This window comes from Dromiciops gliroides, chromosome X, assembly GCF_019393635.1.
Source record: "Dromiciops gliroides isolate mDroGli1 chromosome X, mDroGli1.pri, whole genome shotgun sequence".
Classification (NCBI taxonomy): domain Eukaryota; kingdom Metazoa; phylum Chordata; class Mammalia; order Microbiotheria; family Microbiotheriidae; genus Dromiciops; species Dromiciops gliroides.
In genome coordinates this window covers 62599169-62621284 of record NC_057867.1, presented here as the reverse complement: position 1 = coordinate 62621284, position 22116 = coordinate 62599169, and the positions used below count along the sequence as shown (strand labels likewise).

Here is a 22116-nt window from a genome sequence, read left to right as displayed (position 1 = left end):
ATTCTTCATTTATCATTTCTCCCTTTATCTACTCACAAATGAATTGCTGTTAATTCCTCTGATTTGCAAGGAGACCTCCTATTGCCCAAATGAAAAGGAAGCCGACCATCTCTACAGAAAGCACTGACCTATTACTTCTAATTGCCAGTGGCAAAAAGGTCAAAATAAACATAGAGAAGCCACATTTTACAAGAGAAGTGTAGCGCTGTAGCTATGGGGTATTGTTGAAGAAAACATTTTCTGTAATTGCAGTAAAAAAAATCAGTAGCCCCGGAAGAGTGTTTACTTCTTTACTTGCTATAGGAAACACTGAAACTCTTGCTAAAGTAAATTCTCTGAGAGTGCTTCTGAAACCACAGATTCAGCCAGCCAGTGTTCTCAGGTCTGGGAATCTCATGCTTCCCAAAAGAATACACATGGCTAAGCAGCAGGAGTCTTTTTCATGCAAGCATCAGAGACCTTAAAACACAAGTGCCAGCTTGCAACTGGCAACACCCCAATGAGAGAAGAGAGTACCCTGACTGGCATCTTCCCAGCTGCCTGAATGGTATAAACAAGACAGGAGACAGGACACAGAAAAGGGAATCTGCTGGTGCCCCCAAATTCCCATCTCCCCAAAGGCCAAATTGTAAAGGTTGATCTGTTGGATACAGCATGTTCCTCAATCTTCCCACCAAACCTTCAGGGAAAGACTTAAGCACAAGAATACTGAATACTTGTAATGCTCAGAACAAATAGCTAAGTGAAGGGATACCAGGCTGTTCAGTAAATGGAAGGCTCCATGGACTCAAAATGAGATGCAGGGCTTTTTACTAAACAAAATGAAACAAAAAGCCCCCACACATGGCTTTTATTTCTGGTTGGTAAGTGGCCAAAGAAGACTTGTTATCCTTACTTTGGAGTTAAGGCCCTCAATAAAAAGAGATCATTCCCATGCTAGTAGCCTAGAAAATATAGCAAGACCTGAATGGGGAAAGGGAATCATCTATTTTCTTGTTTGGAGAGTTGGCCTCTAAGGCACGGTAAATCGATGTAGAGGAGAGTGTAATATTGTTTACGCGATAGCTGACAACTTTCTGATGGTAAAGGAAGTTCCTGGACCAACACAATTCAGAAACTTCCAAACTTCCATAGATGGTAGGAAGTTTATAAGATATAGTGTCTATGTTGGTTTTTAAATTGATCTTAGTTACTGGTCTAAATAAACTTTTCAGCAAACAAAACCTCATTTCCAAGTGCCTCTTTTGGGCTTGGTAGTTCTTCTCATGGTATTCAAAAACACTGCCACCAGCATGATGTAAGAGGGAAAAGAATTACTGAAGTCTAAAACAGCGCTGTCTTGGTCATCATTTAATTTCACTTACTTGTTGCCTCATCCTTGTGTTCCATCTAATGTAATAATTCACCCAGAGTTCCAAATGACGCATGCTAGCAACTGGGTATAAAGCTCGGTTCAGCTCCTTAGTGTAAAAAGGGTTTGTGTACTTTCCTTTATCGCTGTTTATCATTGACCACAAAGAAAGAGTTTTCATCATAACTTTCTGTAGAAAGAAGAAAATAAGAAAGCTTGGGTGAAAATAGAGACACACAAGACAAACAGGTAAGCATCATCTTAGGCTGTGTTTGCCTCTAGAGGGACAATCCATCTGGACTACTCTTAATAACAGCTAGCAAGGATCATGGGGACATAAAACTAGAGGTAGAAGGGACCTGAGAGAGGCAGCATGGCCATACGGATAAGAGTGCAGGATTTGAAATCAGGAAGAGCTGGGTTCAAATCCTGCCTCTGATGCTTACTAGCTGTGTGACCCATGGCAAGTGATTGAACCTGTTTGCCTCAGTTTCCTCATCTGTAAAGTATAATAATAGCACTTAATCTCCCAGCATTGTTGTTCTGAGGATCGAATGAGATAATATTTGTAAAGCGCATAGCCCAGTGCCTAGCACATAGTCAGCACTGCATCACTGTTAGTTAGTTGTTATTATTGGCATTATTATTATTAGACCATGGGCAAGTTTCTTAATCTCTCTAAACTCCAGTTTCTCTATCTATAAAATGGGAATGAGAATAGGACCTACTTCAAAGGCTTGCTGTGGGGATCAACTAAATTAGCACAGGTTAAATACCTGACAAACTTTAAAGCACTCTACAAATACAAGATATTATTATTAATAATTATTATTACTGTTGTTGTTGTTATTGTCATTGCCATTGTTATTATTATTATTCATCATTGAATGCAACTCCCTCATTTGACATATGAGGGTTAGATGACTTGTGCAGGGTCAAGCAACTGAGCTTAGATCTCAGTCAAGTTCCTCTGACTCCAAGCCCAGTGCTTTGCCCACTGGTCCAGGCTCAATGGGAAGTCCATCACCATTTTGGGTGAGAATTCTTTTTGGGGGGCTTAAGAAAGAGGAAACAGCATCACAACACTGAGTGGTCAGGTGACCCTATGAACCAAAAATGTATTTCGCATATGGACTGATCAATTTATTCCAAGTGAGCAAACAGCTATCTCTTCATTTGAAAGTCTTCACAGCAGATAATTTATTTTTACTTTTGTGAAGACAATGAGGTTTTCATCTTAGTCTGAATCTGAGTAAAAAGGGAAGGCCTCATTTAACTGCCTGGATGGTTTATCAACACAGAACCAACGTCCAGGTGATCTGGAAATGCCAAAGAGATGACTGAATGTTCATTTTAAAAATCTAGATGTTTGTTATCTTATAAAACAGTCAATTTTTCCAAGTTTATAGCTTCTGCCAAATACTAGTGATAAACGAGAGAAAAAGAGAGCTTAGAGAACCAAAATACAAAATATAAAATTATTTCTGGGGCAGCTATGAGAGACCATATATTTTATTATTGCAGTTAATGGACAGTCAGTCAATAAATATTTATTAAGTGTCCACTGTGTGCCAGGGACTGTAAGGAGTGGTATGGATGCAAAGAAAGGCAAAAGCCAGTCCTTGCACACTATGAGGTCAGAGTGTGAGGGGGAGCCAGCCTGCCAGGAGCTATGTACACAGAAGCTACAGACAGGATAAATAGGAGCTAGTTAACAGAGGGAAGGCATGAGGATTTTTGGTTTGGGTTTTTCCAACTGCTAGTGCTTTCGACATGCTCATTGCCCTGCCCACCCCGCCAATTTTTTTTATAACTAAATGTTTGCCACATGGAATTGGAATCTACCCACCTCTTTTTCTCGAGCGTATTCACTGTTGAATAAGAAAGTACCAAAGCGACAACTGTAGAGATTATCCAAAACGGTGATCAAGAATTGTTCGTTGAATTCAAAAGCTGTAGGAAACTGGCAGAACACAGACACAAATACACACACACAGAACAGAAAAAAAATTAAAATATTGGTCTCTGAAGTAACTTTAAAAATGATACATTATGGGGTCAGCTAGAATAGTGCTGCAGTGGATAAAGCACTGGCATTGGATTCAAGAGGAGCTGAGTTCAAATCCAGCTTCAGACACTTGACACTTACTAGCTGTGTGACCCTGGCCAAGTCACTTAACCCTCACTGCCCAGCCAAAACAAACAAACAAAAAAAGATAAATTATAAAACGAGCATTTATATTGAGAGAGAATGCAAGAAAATCACTTGCAGTTTTGGTGAGCTCCTGAAGGACAGGGACTGTTTTTGTTTGTTTGTTTTTGTGAGGGAATTGGGGTTAAGTGACTTGCCCAGGGTCACACAGCTAGTAAGTGTCAAGTATCTGAGGCTGGATTTGAACTCAGGTCCTCCTGAATCCAGGGCCAGTGCTTTATCCACTGCACCACCTAGCTGCCCCCTCCAACTGTTCTTTATATAGCATTTGGACCACAGCCCTTCACTTCCCCCTTGCCTGTCATGCTCTACTCCCTCCTTTTGGCCTATTGAGATCCCATCCATCCTTCAGTGACACAGCTCCAGTCCTACCCTCCTCACGCCAGAAGATGTTCTGTAGTTTTTTTAGTTCAAATTGACTTTTCTCTTCTCTGAACTCCTATAGCATTTATAGAGTATCTCACATAATCTTGTACTTTATGATACTTTATGTGTTTGAGTAACAATGTGTTTAAATTTATCTATAAAATGAAACACATTCTTCAGCTTACCTGTTTAGACATCTGCCATACACAATCCATGAACTGGAGAAAAATGGGAGAGCGGTCGGTGTCAGCATAATTTTTCTCTCCATGACCTATTCTCTGAAATAAAACAAGGAAAGGTATTTGATTCAAACTTCAAGGCAGCAAGTTTGCACACTAATTTGCTTTCCTTACTTTAAGTAGCACCTGACTTCTTTTCAGAGGTACTATAGACTTTAACACTTCTAGAATTTCTGATTTCATTGTTATAGCTACTCTCTTTGCTGATGTGACTCCCAAAGTCCGCCATCACTTAGAAGACAATATTCAAGAGTTGCTTTGACCGAAACCCACCCCCAGCCTGGTCTGCAGTCTGGCCCAATGCTGGTACAGATAGTCTGGTTGCTACAGCAGATGTTGTGCGATGCTTCTACACGATGATGAAGGATTGGAGAAGGATGACAGTGGAGGCTTACAAATCAGTGCACAACGCAGAAAAAGGCAAGAGGCCCAGGCTTTTGAAATGCTAGGAATTCAATGTGTGTACTCCTCTATATGAGAAATTAAAATCTGGATACTCTGCAATATCATTATAACTATTTTGAGTTATTACAAGAAAGATCTCTACCTATTATTTTTACCTGGATCTAGATGGGCTATGGACACTTGTAGATAAAAAAGAACAAGCAATTTAACAGAAATGGTTTAGAAATACAGAAAACTGAAAAGAGCTCAGGAGGTTTTCACAGTTACCAAAGTACCAATCATTAGGAGGTACAACTTTGAACCAGACAGTCATCATGGTCAGTGAAAAGAGCCCTCAATAAGGAATCACAAGGTCAGAGTTCAAATCCTGCCTCTGGCCTCAGTTTTTTCATCTACAAAATGAGGAAGTTGGATCAGATGGTCTCTAAAATCTCTTCCAGAACAAGATATATAACCCTATGATCATGGCCAAAGGAATGAGCCTCTGTCCTTAAAAATTAAAAAAAAAAACACCAAACAAACATATTTCTTCACTACTTTCTTTCCAATTAATTTTTGGTCCCCTATGGGATTTGGATGAAGTGTCAAAGTTTATATAAGATGATTAAAAACAACTTAGTACAGGGTCTTAATAATAACAGGCACTTAAATGTTTGCAGCTGCAAAGTAAAGTTTCATAATTTGTAAAATTATAATATTCCACAGGTAAAGGAAACACATGCTTCAAACAGCTAGTTTTTCCATCACAGATGCCTATAATATTAAACTCTAATAGGACAGATTTGGCTTTTTAAAAAATTACCAGGGCAGCTAGGTGGCGCAGTGGATAAAGCACTGGCCCTGGATTCAGGAGTACGTGAGTTTGAATCCGGCCTCAGACATTTCACACTTACTGGCTGTGTGACCCTGGTCAAGTCACTTAACCCCCATTGCCCCACAAAAAAAAGAAAAAAGAAAAAAAATTACCGATGCAAATTTGTGTCCAAAGCTTATCCACTCTTTTTGTATCAATACTTCAAACCCTATAATGGTCCGGTAGTAGCTGTCTAACATTAACATGGCCAGAGATGTGAGTTGTGCTGTTCGATCCCATCCATCACTGCAATGCACCAACACTGAGCTTCTTCCAGAGGCCACTTTATCTGCAACCTGAATAGCTCCTGTCAAGACAAACTGTTAAACAAACAAAAAAAACCCACACTTTAAAAATGCTGATAATTGAGATGATGAAAAACTTGCTGTGATTAAAATTTATTTTAAATATCAGCAAAACCTCGGTTTTAAAAAAAAGCTTATTTCTGGAACAGAGAGATTTCTATGCATGGAAGATCTGGACATATAGAATCAGCTGGTTTTCTCCAACATAAACTCATTCCAGAAACAGACAAATTTCTAATGAATTTGCTTACGTGGATGCATTTATTGATATGAGTAAGATCATGAGAAGGAATAGTGAAAAAAAGAGTGAGGAGAAATGAGAACTTGGTCTAAAGCAGCACCCAAGTTCCATCACACTGGGAAGAGAAAAGAAGCAGGACAGATCTACGGGGCATTTTTTTTCTGGAGGGAGGACAGCAAAATCTGCAGAGAACGTCTCTGCTCAAGGAGAGACAATTTCAAAAGCACATCAAGCAGTGCTGGAGCTTCAACATCGAAGAGGTGAGGGCTGCACAAAAAGGGTGACTGAGAAAATCCCAGCAACCGCCGATTTCTCATGTCTTCAGAAGCTCCATCAATAGTCTGTCCATGAATTCGAGGAGAAGACAGGCAGGCCTTTCACAGAGGATTGTCCACAGTAAGCCACACCTTTGCAGGAAAGGCACACAACTGACTACAGAGTATCGGGAATATAAGATCCCACTGAGTTTCTTGTCCTTTGAGCTGAAAAAACCAGACTCATTAGAATAAAGGTTTGCTCCCCAAAGATAGTCAGTCACCAGTGGCATGAACATATGTAGCCCAGAGATCAAACAGAAGGACTCCCTCTCAACGGGGTGCTATATACAGATGACACTGTACTAGTCATATGGAGCCCCAGAACCACAACAGGACAAAAGCCTCACTTCAGTGACTGGAAAAGACAGGTTGAACTATATGCAATGGAGCAAAGTGGGTGAAAAACTCACACTGCCCAGGCAATAACATGCAGCTTGTCGGGAAAGCCTTTGAGTTAGTCCATCCAGATGTGTGTTATCACTACAGTTGGCCATTTTTATAGTTTTATGGCAAGGAACTCTCAAAATTCTAACGGTCATGTCACAAGCTCCTGTATTATTCTTTGACATATTACCATGGTAATCACTAATCTAGTACCATTCAAGGAAAAGCCAAAAGCCAATTACAAAATCAAACTGTTGTTAATGAGGTTTTACCATTCTTACCATCTAGTCTTTTTTGAGGGGGCAGGGCAGTGAGGGTTAAGTGACTTGCCCAGGGTCACACAGCTATTAAGTGTCAAGTGTCTGAGGCCAGATTTGAACTCAGGTCCTCCTGAATCCAGGGCTGGTGCTTTATCCACTGCACCACCTAGCTACCCCTCCATCTAGTCTTAACTCTTTCCTCCCTTTCCTTATCTCCCTACCTCCAATCACTGAATCTCGTTAGTTCCTTCCTTCTTGGAAATTTTCTTCCCTTCCTATCAAATATCATGATCCCAGGCTAGAGGGAGTATTTTTAAAGAAACAATACAAGCATAATATAGTAGGGAATGTATAATAAGTTTCCTGGTACCCTAAAAGCATAATGAGTTTCATTAGAATGGAGGGGGGAGTCCCAATTAAAGTAACACCTGAGTCCAGATCCACTGGGACATCTTCCTTTATTTACACCATGTGTCCTACTTCCAGAAAGTACTGATAAGGCAGACAGGTTCCAGGATTAACATGTACTGCCAATTCAGTAACATACTAGGCTGTCTTCAATAAATGAACAGCAATAACAAATTCAAATATATACATTTCACAAATTAGTTGACAATGTAAGTTAAAAAGCCCTTGATTTTAATTTTAAAGTGGACTTACCTTGACATGTTCTAACCAATGAGTTGATTCCAGGCTTGATAGCCAGTGAGATTCTTCTACATTAGGATAAACTATATCCTTCAGTTTTCTTAAGGATTCTCTCATGACATGAATATTGTGAATATCCAGGAAGAAAATTTCTGCATTATGATAGACATCATCGCTTTCATATCCTCCTCCTGTCGCCTAACAAAGAAAACAAAATGCAATATTTTCTTCTTTCCCCACTTAATAGTATTTTTTCCTTAATTACATGCAAAGATAGTTTTCAGCATTCACTTTTGTAAGACTCTGAGTTCCAATTTTTATTCTCTCCCTCTCTTCCCAAGACAGCAATCTGATGTAGGTTATATATGTACAATCATGTTAAACATATTTCCACATTAGTCATGTTGTGAGAGAATGAGAACAAAAGAGAAAACCACAAGACAGAAAAAAAGGAAAACAAAAAACCCCAACAAATAAAGTGAAAATAGTATGCTTTGATCTGCATTCAGATTCCACAGTTCTTTCTTTGGATGTGGACAGCATTTTCCATCATGAATCTTTTGGCATCGTCTTGGATCACTGCATTGCTAAGAAGAGCTAAGTCTATCTATCACAGTTACTCATCACACAATGTTGCTGTTACTGTGTACAATGTTCTAGTTCTGCTTGCAATATTTTCAAAGTACTTTATAATCACAAGCTCTCACAACTGACTTGAAGTAAGTGGGTCAGGGCTTGAAATTTCCACATTCTATGCAAATTCCCAGTTCTAAAACTAGGGGCAGGAAAGTGAGTTAATCATGGAAAGGGAATACACTCTGCCACACTGAGGGAGAAATAAATACGCTTGACTTTATATTCCAAATGATTTTTTAACAATGTAGCTTAAGTCATCTTTTGGTCAGCATTAAATACTTGGGAGGGGAGAGGGAAAGAGGAAAGCTGTCTGGTAATTACTACAGCCTCTCATTTTAAAATCGGTTCCACCTAGCTCTAGCACTGGATCATCCTGCCACTGTGATAACAAACACTGCTTTATGTGTGGAAACCCTAGTGCCGGTCTGTTTAAAGAGAGCTGTGGTTTGTGTTTTGGCACACTAGGAAAGAGGCTTAAGAACTTTGAAGGAACACAATCATCTGCACCAAAGGCTAGAAAAGAAGGAAAGTACACGCCAACTCGAAGCTGCCCATTAAAAGAGTGAGCAAGAGGGCAGTGCCAAGAAAACATCTGATTGGAAAAGGACAGTCATATAACAGATGTCACATGAAGGTTCCCTTTCCTGTCTATTTCTAACCCTGAGAGGGAAATGATGCAGTCAGTAGCCATAAGGAGGGAGGGGGAAAGGAGAGAAAGACTCCAAGCCAGGCACTGAACATCCAGAATCTTGACTGGATAAATTTGAATTGAATGAACATCAAAGGAGATGGTACTGAATGATGGTGGTAGAAGGAAGTTTTCTTTGAAAGTGGCAATGGGGAGGAGCAAGGAATATTCTGACTCCCCATTATAACCAGTGAGTTGAAGATATGAAAGTACAACTAGTATTAGAGAGGGTAGCCAGGGATGGTCACCTTTTTCCTCAACAGGTGGAAGCCAGGTCTAAGTAAGTGCCAGAAGATGGAGAAATGAGAAAGGAAAAGGTTTCAAATGAAAACAGGCTTGTTAATTATGGAGCAGGCATTCTAGAGAGCACAGTGGAAGGGGAAGGTAGATCTGGAGTAGGACATTTGAAGGGTACGATTTAAGGAGATGAGAGTGAAGGATGTGGTGATGATGTTGTGGGCAGGTGGTGGTGCTGCCAACCAAAGTCAGTTAACAAATATTAAGTGTCTACAACAAGCTAAGCACCAGGGATAGAAATCTGAAAGAAAAAAAAGACCGTCCTTGGGCTCAAGGAGCTTACAATATAACGGAAGAAGACAAGACACAAAAGGAAGCTGAAAACCTGGAGGCCAAGTTGGGGGTTGGGGGGGTGCTGCTGGGGAAGGTCCCCAATGGTGGGGCATTGTGGAAGACTCAGAGGAATCCCAAAGTAGTGCAGCCAGGGGAGTGATGAGAAGTTGGGTCCTTCACGTCACAGGTATATTAAACTCATCGAGGTATTGAGTATCAGGGTCAGGACTTGAACCCAAGTCCTTTGACTTCAGATACTGTAGCTCAATAAATACAGTCACCATGTAATGGAATACTATTGTGCTGTAAGAAACGATGAGCAAGCAGATTTCAGAGAAACCTGGAAAGACTTGCATGAAGTGATGATGAGTGAGATGAGCAGAACCAGGAGAACATTGTACACAGTATCATCAACATTTTGTGTTGATTAACTGTGATAGACTTGACTCTTCTCAGCAATACAATGGTTCCAAAGGACTCATGATGGAAAAGGCTCTCCAAATCCAGAAAAAGAAAGAACTGTGGAATATGGATGCAGATTGAACCACACTATTTCTTTTGTTTTTGGTGCTGTTGTTTTTCTTTTTTGAGGTTTTTTCTTTTGGCTCTGATTCTTCTTTCACAGAAAGACTAATGCAGAAAGATGTTTAATGTGACTATACATATATAACCTATATCAGATTACTTGCTATCTTGGGGAAGGAGAAAAATCTGAAACTAGAAATCTTATAAAAACAAATGTTGAAAACTATCTCTACATGTAACTGGAAAATAATAAAATACTTTTATAACCAATAAATAAATAAATACAGTCACCCACAGCTCTACTAGTGCAGCATTTACTGAAAGTGACACTATTTTACTAAGTACAGATGCAGATGGAATTGAATTTGGATGGAGATATGACTGAAGTGTTCTACAAGTTCAAACATGGTTTTTAAAGTACACAGCTACCTTTTGAATACCTGACATGATGTTTTAAATACCTGCATAACAAAAGATTTCCATGGAAATAAAGTATCATTGTATATATGCCATTAACTGTGTTACAAATCCTGATAGAAAGGAACAGAAGGTCTGTATTATGGAACTGAGGCCAATCCAAAAATAAGCCCATGTTTGGCTTGGAAAGGCATCTCAGGCTTCTCTTCCAGCTGTAGGGATCTCACTTTTAAATTGGATTGGGTTTGTACTGAATCACCAATGGCACAAACAGGTAGCGAGAAGCACGCTGAGGGGAAATCACATAGGATCAAACATCTCACGGTATGTGATTAATGAGCAAGAGCTGACACTTATAGGAGCACCTGAAGGTTTTCAGAGTCCTTTGTTTCATTCCAGACACTGTCACAGGATCATAGACTTAGAGGTGAATGACACTCTGGAAGTTAACTCCTTCATTTTACCGATGAGGGAAGTGAGACCCAGCAAGGTTAAACGACTTGCCCAAGGTCACACAGGTAAGAGACAGAACTCTAGAGGTCAAACCCAGGTACCTCTCACTCCAGATCCAGTGCTTGGAATCCTATTACATTCTAACAAGCCTGGCAAGGTGGTTGCCATATGCATTATTATCCTCTGACAAACAGAGATACATATGCAGAGTGACACTTCACTTATCCCTAGGCAACTTGTCTAGCAATCCTGGCCATCCAGAAGACAGACAAGAGCCAGGAAGGAAAAAAAATTCTCTGAGCACCCAAAGCCAGTGTCCTTGTGGCCCATTGACTCATTCCAGAGACAAGCTTAACAATTGTACCTGTGTCTCTTCTTAGCCCACAAGACTAGGACAAGTGCATTATAAGAAGGAAAGCAGTAAGAAATTACAGCTGACAACTCGATAGATATCAGAGTGGGGGGAGACCCCCCCCCAGACAAAACTATCAAGGGTAGACACAAGAAATTAAAAAAAAAAACCCACCACCACCACGCAACCTGGAGCCACTTAGTGTAGGTGGCAAACAGCTTTTCACATCTCAGTGGGTCCTGAGGGTGCCCAATACAAGCAATAATGGACATTCCTCATTGGCCATCAAGAAAATGTTCAATTCTTTTCAGGAGCCTCCACAAAAGACAACATAAAAGTGTTAGATTTTATAAGGTTTGTGTCAAAACCACTTCAAATACAAGCACACATATCTTCAAATGGGCCAGATGACTGAGATACTATCATGCACACACACACACACACATGCACCAAATGGAGGTCTGGGAGATTGGGATTTATAATCATTTGATTATTTCGATAGCTTTCATTAACTCTGTAAACTGTCCCAACGGTAGCGTAGCCACATGTCCTGAAGTACACGGCCAGTTGTCTTTGAATGTGCTGTCACTGAAATGGTTAGACTATGCTATAACACATCACACGAAACTACTTTTACCAAAATCCATCTTGTGGCCAAAACTTTCCTGTTCAATGAACCCAAGTGTTCTTTCTGTTTCAATACTGACTTTCACTTCTCCTCTTTGACGCTCCATTTCCTTGGCTTGACAAAATGATCTGAACCTCTCTGGAGCCTCGGTTTCCTCAGCTCAATGAGAAGAATGGACTGTGGCCTTTGTTTCCTTCCAGCTTGAGATCTAGGATTCTAGGAGGACTAGGATGTTTTCCAGCTCTGGCTAATGAAGTCCATCAACTCTAATCATTTTAATTAATACAAAACACCCCAGAACCCAACACTGATAAAATACTTTCTTTTTCAGAACAATCCAATTCCAGTAACATTATTAGCTAAGCATGCTTACCTTGTTGGCTACTGCATTTACACTGGGTCTTGCATCAAAGATGGCAAGTTTGGAAATCTGTCCATTAGCCTCTCTGATAATATCAAGATACTTTTCATCATCTTTATTCCTTTTGCCGCCCATGCCAACAAGAGGCTGACTGCAGCGCATGATGACATTCTTATTTTCAGGATGAATCCAGGACAATACCTAGGTTGAGTTCAGAAACTGTCAGCCACTGAGAAGCACAACAATAAAATGTGTACCACTGGGAAGGAAAGCATATCAATCAGGTGAAAATTATTATTATTTACAAGTGATTTTTATGGCCCTTCCCTCCCTTGGCAACAGGGAACACTTCTGAAAATACTGTACTGTATGATTAGGCTGAATTATGATGACTAAAAATAGATTTCATCACTTAAAAAGACATTATTTTTTATTATACCTTTGAAGCTGCCTTACAGGTAAAGACTTACCAAAGAAGTATTTTTAAAAATTATTTTCTATGTAAACTCTGGAAGTCACCAGTGGCTAATGAGCACTCAGAATACTGCTAAGGGCCCAAAAGGAAGTTGGGGCAGGGAGTGTGGGGGGGAATTAGAGGGTGGTGGTGGTGGTGGTGGTGTGTGTGTGTGTGTGTGTGTGTGTGTGTGTGTGTGTGTGTGTGTGTGTGTGTGTGTGTGTGTGTGTGTACACTCGCTCGTGCTCATGTTCATGCAGGCTCCTTCCTCCCAAGGAGCTTCTTCCCTCTCATTTGAGACACAACACTAATAAACAAGAGTGATTTCATTTCCCAATCCTTATCAGATTAGAAGCAGGAAATTGGAGGATAGGAGACGACTATGGGAAAGTCTTTGAAGTAGGCTGCTGTCAGCAGCAAGAAGGAACATCTGACAGGGAAGGAAGGGACAGAAAAATTATTTAAAAAGAAGGAAAAATAATTTTAAAAGCATGCACAGCAGTCTCGGGCAACTTAGTGTAAGGGCAAACAGGCGGCCAATACACATCAGTATCTTCTGAGGACAGAATTGTATTACACTAATACAATATTTTGTGTTCATAACAATGAGGCAAGGAAGTTGTATATGTTTTGGAAATATCTGCAACAAAATAGTAAAAAAAAATTCCACACTTAAAAAGAATAAATCATTTATGTGGAATAGCTTATTTCTTCATAAATGAAGTGTCATTATGTATTCTATTCGTGATCTGATTTTCTCATACCATAATTCTAATTTCCCTTTCTGCTTCCTTTTTCTTTTTAGGAGGGCACTTTAAAAATGTAGTTAAAAATCAAATATTGAATGATTCCTAGAATTAATATTGTTAGGCCCATAATTAAAGGTACACACATTGGTTTGTACTGTCAAGAAGTCTGAGTTGAAAGAAAACTACAAAGCTTCAGCTCCCAAGTTATCCTTAGGAAGGTATCAGCACTTTTCAGCACATCCAACAAAAGGAGATGAGGAAGGTCTCTGACTTGAGTTCCATCAGCAAACCTAAGTTTCCAATGATGGCAATCCATTGAGAAAGGGCAACAAACATCACGGCTCCACAAGGATGAAGTCAGGGAGTTTCTTCTGAGCGCTCTGTGATAAAGCCTCACTAAGAAGAAAACCTTCAGAGAAAGGCTTGGCTGACAGAGACAAAGGCAAGTGAAGAACTTTCTGGTACAATGGATGCTATCTTTCACATAGTAAGATGTACAAGCAAATCCCATTAATAGAGAATGTTCTGTTTTTCTAGTGAGAGTCATGGCTATACCCTATGCACCTTTGCGACTAATGGTACACCCTGGCAATAGAGTCAGGTGGAGTGACAAGGTTGAGAAGAACAAAATGAATTAGACTGTCAGAGCTAAACACGTGCAAACCAGAGCACCATATTTACTGTCTAGGAGCTGGCCCCAGATGCCAGTCAGTCAACTAGATTTTTTAAACAGTGCCTTCTCAGTGCCAGGCACTGTACTCAGCACTGGGGAGACAGAGAGAAGAAAAGCTCCCACCAGGCCCCGTTTCACCTGCACACCCACTCAAGCCCTCCTGCCATCTGCCTAAGGCTGTGTGCATGCTCTGGCAGCAGTAATTTGCTCCCACAGTCATTTCCTCTGTCTGCCTTGGCTTCGATCTCTTATCTACTGGCTCTTTATTACAGACAAACGTGGCCAATTCTTCTTCGTACTAAAAAACCCCTCCCTGTCATCCTTTCCATATGTATGTGTGAGTTTGTATATATGTGTGGAGACATGCATCTGTATATACATCCGTCTTCCTTTCTCGGCCAAACTCCTAGGAAAAAGCTGGCTATGTTCATCACCTCCACTTCCTCTCCCATCACTCCCTTCTACAGTCTGGCTTCTAATCTGCTTACTGAACTGCATCTCCTCTCTGCAAACAATCCCCATCTTGCAGCTTTTGACACTGCTGCCCACAGGCTCTTCTTGGCTACACTGCCCTCTCTGGGGTTTTAGGCCATTCTTGGATCTCCTCCCACCTAACATTTCTACCACTTTTTCTTAGTCTCCATTCCTGGATCTTCATGCATGGCATACTCACTAACTATGGATGCACAGCAAGGCTCTGTCCCAGGCCCTCTTTTCTTTCCACACCCTCTCACTTGTTAACCTCATGAACTCATCTGGGTTCAATTATCACTTCAACACAGATGACTCCAGCATCTATATATCCAGCCTTGTTTCTCCCCTACACTCCAGTTGGGCAATACCAACAATGTCCCATGGACATGTCAACTTCAACTGGTTCAGAAAAGAACCAATTTTTCTTCCTGAAACCAACCCCTCTTCCAAACTTCCCATTTCTGTTGAGGGCCCCATGATCCTGGTCACCCTGGTTCAAACTTTGGTACAGTCCTTGGCTCCTTACTCTTTTTTCACCATACAAATCCAATTGCCACATCATGATATTTTAATCTTCACAACTTCTCTTGCCTGCATCCCCTTCTCTCTACTTATATAACTGCTATCCTAGCTCAGGCCCTTATTAAATCTTACCTGCTCTAAGCAAGAGTCTTCTATTTGGTCTCCCTGTCTCAACTTTCTCTCTATTCCAATCTATCCTCTGCACAGTTGCCAAAGTGACTTCCCTAAAATGAAGCTCTGCCCATACCAGCCCCCAATTTAATATACTCCAGTAGTTTCCTATTACCTCTAGGATCAGATATCAACTCTTCAGTGTGGCATTTAAAATTCTTCATAACCTGATCTCTTTCTACTTTTCCAGCCTTCTAATATTACTTCCCTCTCTATAACCTATGGTTCAGCCATACTGATATTATTGTTCCTCATATACAATACCTCATCTGCTGTCTCCATGACTTTGCACTGGCTGTCCCCAATGCCTTTAATGCTCCCCATCCTTATCTCTTCCTTTTGGAATACCTGTTTCTCTTCAAGACTCAGCTCAAATGACATTTCTACATGAGGCCTTTCTAGTCCTCCAGGCTACTACTGCCATCTTCCCTTATAACTTTTTTGTATATGTTTTGTACATTCCTATATAGCTATATATTTCTTTCTTTTCTTTTTGCAGGACAATGAGGGTTAAGTGACTTGCCCAGGGTCACACAGCTAGTAAGTATCAAGTGTCTAAGGCTGGATTTGAACTCAGGTCCTCCTGAATCCAGGGCCAGTGCTTTATCCACTGCACTACCTAGCTGCCCCAGCTATATATTTTGTACATTCCTATATAGCTCTGTTAGAATCTAAGCTCCCTGGGGATTGTTTTGCTTTTCTCTTTCTATTCCCAGCACCTAACACCATGCTCAGAGCTAGGTACTAGCAGAGTAGGCAGTTATAAATGATTGTTGATTAAGATATGAACAGATACCAAGAAATACAAGTTAATTTAAGAAATAATTCACATTAGGTCTACATTCCATAATTATATTTTATAAACATTCTTTGATGCACATGAAATGCTGGACTCTGATATTAACAGAAGGCTTAAAGAACTCTTAATTTCTTAAGTCTTCCTTTTGAAAAAGCTACCAATCTCAGAATAGATTTCTCTGACTGATAAGACCTGGACATTTGCAAAGGGAGAAATATTCCAAAATGTTTGCACAGTAAAAATATCATGTACACAGTACATCTCAGAGTATCAACAAACCTTTTATGATAAAAAAATTGCTCCCCAGGGGTCAACCCAACTGGCCACTGTCAATATCCGAAATATCATGGAAAGCAGGAGGGGGTACTGCAAGAATAAGGGAGGGCAAAGGCTAATCCAATTTTCAAAAAAGCCAAGAGATAAGAGTGTGCAAACTGTGGGACAGTGAACTTGACTTTAATTCCTGGGAAAATTCTAGAGATGGCTGTTGAGTATCTGGAAAAGGAAGCAATGATTACAAAAAGCCAGCATGGCTGGAGGGGATGTGGGAAAATAGGGACACTAATACACCTATTGGAGGAACTAGGAACTAGTCCAAACATTCTGGAAAATAATTTGGAATGATACCCAAAGGGCTATAAAACTGTGCATACCCTTTGACCCAGAACAATGCTGTTACTAGGTCTATATCCCAAAAAATTAAAAAAAAAAAAAAGGAAAAGGATGACCCATATGTTCAAACTTATTTCTAGCAGCTCTCTTTGTGGTGGCAAAGAATTGGAAACTGAGGAGATGCTCATCCCCTGGGGAATGGCTGAACAAGTTGTGGTCTATGAATAGAATGGTCTATTGTGCTTTAAGAAACAATGAAGGGGAGGGTTTCAGACAAAACCTGAGAAGACTTGCATCATTTGATGCAAAGTGAAGTGAGCAGAACTAGGGGAATGATGGCTGACTGTGAAAGATGCAGCTATTCTTGGCTATGCTACAACAATTCCAAAGTTCTCCTGATGAAAAATGCTAGCCATCCAACTTGACAGAGAACTGAAGGCCTCTGAATTTAGAATGAAGCATATTTTTTTCTTCCTCCTCCTCCTTCATAGCTTTGAATGACTTCATATGGAAAACAAAACAACAAAGAGCTTGTACGGTATTCTCATCAAGAATGGATTGTACCAGAGTAACCTTAGTTCTGTGGGGTTTTTTTGGGGGGGAGGAAGCATCACAAAACTAGTAGATGAAAAAAATGTTATGGATATAGTTTGGCTACACTTAAATAAAGCTTTTGTTAAAGTATCTCACACTATTCTTATAAAGAAGATGGAGATGACTGTACACATATAACAAGTTTGAAATGGCTTACTGTTTTAGAAGAGGGGATGGAGAAAAATTTTGAAGTAAAAATTTTGTGAAAATGAATGCTTAAAGTTGTTTTTACATACATTTGGAAAAAAATTTTAAAAAGCTATTAAAAAAGAAAGATGGAGAGATGTGGATTAGATGAGAATACCAAGCATATGGAGTCAGAACTGGTTGGATGGTCAGATTCAAAGAGTACTTGTGAACGGGTCAATGTCGATATGACAGAGGGTTTCCAGGGAGGACCCCAGGGAACTGGGTTCACATTTTTATTGATGAATTTAGTTATAAATGGCATACTCATCAAATCTGCAATTGACATAAACTCAGAGCTAACATATTAGATGAAGGAGGGGCCAAAAAGATCTTGAGAGACTAGAACATTGGGCTGAATCTAATGAATGAAGTTTAAGAGAGATAAAGGTAAAGTCTTATCACTCGAATCTAAAAAAATCAAACTCACAAGTATATGATAGGGGAGGCACGGTCAGACAGAAGTTACTCTGAAAATGACGTGAGGTTTTTTAGTGAGTTAGCAGTGTGATATGGCAGTCAAAAAAGCTAAGGTGATCTTGGGGTACATTAAGAGAGGCATAACTTCTAACAATAAGTAGGTGATAATCCCACAACATTCTTGTGTTTTGTCAGGCCTCGTTTTGGGTACTGTATTCAATTCTGGGCTCCAGAACTGAAATTTAAGAAAATCATTGAAAAGATGGAGAGTATGAAAAAAAAAAGAAAAAAAAAAGATGGAGAGTATGGAGGAAGGAGGCACCTGGGATGGTAAAGATTATTGAGTCTACGTGACACAAAAGATGCAAAGAGACAAATTTTGGCGTGAGGTCAGAAAAAAAAACCCAAACACACACTAAACCTTTCTAATAATGACAGCTGTCCAAAAGTAGAATGAACTGCCTTAAGAGGTGGCAAATTCCCCCTTCTTGGAGGTTTTTCATCAGAGGCTGGATGGCCATTTATTTGGTATATTTTAATAGAGATTCCCTTTTCAATATGGTTTGAAGTAGATAGCTGGTGAGGTTCTTTCCAATGTTCAAATTCTGTAATTTCTGTGATAGATCAAGGGAAAAAGGAGAGCTTGACCCTGAAAAAAGGAAGCTCTCTCTCACTCTCAGAAAAGGCCTTCAAAATATATCAAACAAGAAAACAGGAAAAAGCTCATCTGAAAAAGCAAAAGGCAAATCCTCATAGTATGCCACCAGGGAATGTTTTTTGAATCTTCCCCATATGGAGAAGCCAGAACATGAAGATATCTGTGAATCTCATCCATACTCCTATCCTTGCCCTGGTGCCTCTTGTAAATGGCAGGGCTCACTGGAAGCTGTTATGTACCACTTCATGCATGCTCACAAGAACATCGCTACCCTTTAAGGGGAAGATGTCATGTTTTTTTGCTACAGACATTAATTTGCCAGGGGCCGTCAATTGGGTGATGATGCAGTCCTGCTTCAGCCATTGCTTCATGCTGGTGCTGAAGAAACAAGAGGGCCACCAACAGTTTTTTGCCATCCTGTGGCTCATTGGGACTCGGAAGCAAGCACAGAACTTTGCTTATAAACTGGAACTGAATGGCAACGAGTGGAGACTGATCTGGGAAGCCAAGCCCTGTTCCATCCATGATGGGGTGGCTGCCGTCATCTTGAGCAGCAACTGCTTTGTTTTTGATACAGAAATAGCACATCTCTTTGCTGATAAGGGGAACCTTGGAATCAATACGACAATTTCAACATGTTCATGAAGTGGTTTTTTTAGCATTAGCAAGCTGTAGAGTGGTCAGGGCCTTTATACTTACACTTACACTTTAATAAAATGTTGTTGTTTTTAAAATTGTACTCAAATATGTCTTCACGTGTCAGAATCAACGATTAGTTGATGTTTTATAACATTGCCTCTTTCTTAACTGCCCAGTTCCCCCTTCCTTGTTCTCCTGTCCCTTCCCCCTTGCTATTTTGTTGCCATATTCACTTTAGGTTTCTAATAAATGTTTTGCAGGAAAAATAAAGTATACCAGAAGGAACCTTCTCCACCCTAGCTCTAATCTGCCCCTGCTTATATTTAAAAGCAGCTAGTAAGGTAATAAGGATCAGTATAGGTTAAAATCAATTCTCAAGTGCTACAAAATAGAATTTTCTTTTGGTTTGGATTTGTGATTTCATTGATGAACACAAGTTCCTTTTACCAATAAAGACCAACAATTATGTTGTAACTCATAATCCCAGAGTGTTGTCTGAGAGCTTGAGTAACTTACCCAGGATCATACAGAGAGCATATGTTAGAGCAGAAAATATGTAATCCCACACATTTAAATGATCACAAGTTTCAAATTAGTAGGGTTAGAACTTGTAAGGTTTCAAAATATAATATAATAAATTTTGCCAAAATTCAAGCTCATTTACATCACAAGCATAGATGTTTTATGGAATTAAACTTCATTCCTCAGAATAAAGAATGACTCAAAGAGTTAGTAAAAGTTATTTTGTGATAACTGCTGTTAAGGTAGACTCACCGGAATTCTATTACGAGATCTAAAAGTTGCAACTCTCCTGAGATCATCATCTGTGGAATGATATGGTACCACCAGAATGGAAGGATAAGTTTCGCACATTTCAAAGCGTTTATTGACAAAAGATACTCTCCACTGGCCATTGGGCAATCCCTTCAAACAAATAATAAGAACAGATTCCATAATTTTATATTTGATTTAATTTCACAAGTAATTTAACTTCAAAGCCACAGTTCACTTCTATGACTATTCTGGTCCTTTGGTGTTTTAGTTCTGTACTTAGCACTGACCACATGGTGGCGATAGCCTACCAATTTATCATAGATAAGCTACAAAAACGACAATTAGAAAATTTAAGGACATGAGACAAAAACTTATGGTTCACATACTCAGCCTCCTAGTTACAGAGATCCTCTTGAATTTGAGGCCTCTTTGTTCGTATTAAATTACTATTTACTACTTACATAATACAGATAACATTAACTTTAAGACTAAATAATAGCAATGAAACTCATATTTTCCTTTCCCCACCAAATGGAAGCCTTGTGTTCAATTTGAGGGTAGAGATGAGAATCAGCAATTTGCCTCTCCTTCCAAAAGGGTATGGATTTTCCAGTCTATTCTAAATTTCTGGGGTAAATCTATCAAGAAAAGTATACAGGGAAACTCCTTTGGGGAGACTCATTTTGCCACCTATCTATGAGTCTTAAAGTTATTTGGGATTGATTACAGTCTGTGGTTGTACTCACTTCCAAACTAAATAGACTATAAATGTAGCAATATGATACCTAAAGTACTCCCTTCCTATAACAACCCAGATAAATTTAGGCATCAAATCTAGACAGATTCTAGAGGGGGCTGAACTATTCCCCCCCCCTTCCTTCATTTATTGCTATACCACCACAAGAGTTAGTGAGTGCATTTGTTTTTGGGGGGCTAGAAGCCATGCCTTTTCCTTAGGTCTGGACCTAGAGGCCCAAGTAGGAGCTGAGTCTGGACGCTCCTTAGTCCAGAAGAGAATAAGAAAACCAAAAGACTGAATAGAATAGCTGTCCGATACAAAACCCCTTTGCCAGTTCATATATGCACATACATATTCACATACAATCTTGGAAACTCGCACTGTTTTGTTCCAAGTGAAAAAAATCTTACGTTTGGGCAATTAACACTTTAAAAATAAAGTCAAAATGGTCCACATGCTCTACATGTCTGAGTTAAGTTTTCTCTTCGACTTCAAATATATCTAGTAGAGGCAGAAATTGTGAGTGATGTAACAAATCACTGCACAACTCAATTCGAAACTGAATTCCTTTATGGAATCTAATAAATAAACAAAAGCCTCACAGAGACTCTTTTCAGAACTTCACACTCAAACACAAAATTCCAGCACAACAGATCTGATGACAAACCAAGTGATGATCCAGTGTCCAAACTGTAGAAAACAACCGACAAAGGAATACAAATGAGTTCTCCTAAGGTTCTCAGGTCTAGAATTTCCTTTAGACAGACCAACTTTTCATTTCAGAAGATTGTAACCAGTAAAAAAGCACAAATACAAAACATGTGGGTTTGATTCTTGAAACTGATCCTCCAACTCCAAATGGTTTTTAAAAATTATATAGTCACAATTAGCAAAAGTAGAAAGCTTTGATGAGATAGTCCTTGCTCTAGCTATCCCAGATCTGGTTATATGAAAGGTCAAAATCATGCCCCTTCTTTACAGCTGGATATCTTAAACCTCCTCTCTTTACTAAAACTCTGAAGGACTATGTGGATGCAGGTCTTGTTCCCCACATTAGTATCAGGTTTGGATTCTACGGTAACTAATTTCTCATCTAAAAACATATACAAGTGTAAGAGGCTATTAACTTAAATGATAACTCACATTTCTCTGACACATAAAAGTCTACAAAGCAATTTCCCCACAACAATCCTCTGGAGTAGGCTGTTAGAAATAGTAGTATTCTCCTTTTACAAATTAAAAAAAATTGAGGCTCCGAGGTGAAAAGACCTTTCCTCACAGTCACTTAACTAAGTAAGTATTGAAGGCAACCTTCAACCCTGGGTCTGAGTCCTGACATTCACTCTCTCTCTTTTTTTTTGGCAGGGCAATGAGGGTTAAATGACTTGCCCAGGGTCACACAGCTGGTAAGTGTCAAGTGTCTGAGGCTGGATCTGAATTC

At 39.7% G+C, this 22116-nt stretch overlaps 1 protein-coding gene and 1 pseudogene across 2 annotated transcripts in view; one reads left to right on the top strand and one right to left on the bottom strand.

Moving 5' to 3' along the window:
* MTM1 (myotubularin 1) overlaps positions 1 to 22116 on the bottom strand; it is a 110097-nt gene that overhangs the window by 3852 nt on the left and 84129 nt on the right. For both annotated transcript variants that reach the window (XM_043974301.1, XM_043974300.1), the window contains exons 8-14: positions 19937 to 20086; positions 12224 to 12412; positions 7594 to 7779; positions 5540 to 5746; positions 4115 to 4207; positions 3201 to 3314; positions 1365 to 1541 (exon numbers count right to left, since the gene is read on the bottom strand). In XM_043974301.1, coding sequence (XP_043830236.1) covers positions 1365 to 1541; positions 3201 to 3314; positions 4115 to 4207; positions 5540 to 5746; positions 7594 to 7779; positions 12224 to 12412; positions 19937 to 20086 — 1116 coding nt within the window. The remainder of the gene's footprint in view (positions 1 to 1364; positions 1542 to 3200; positions 3315 to 4114; positions 4208 to 5539; positions 5747 to 7593; positions 7780 to 12223; positions 12413 to 19936; positions 20087 to 22116) is intronic.
* Positions 14935 to 19168, top strand: LOC122733498 (annotated as a pseudogene).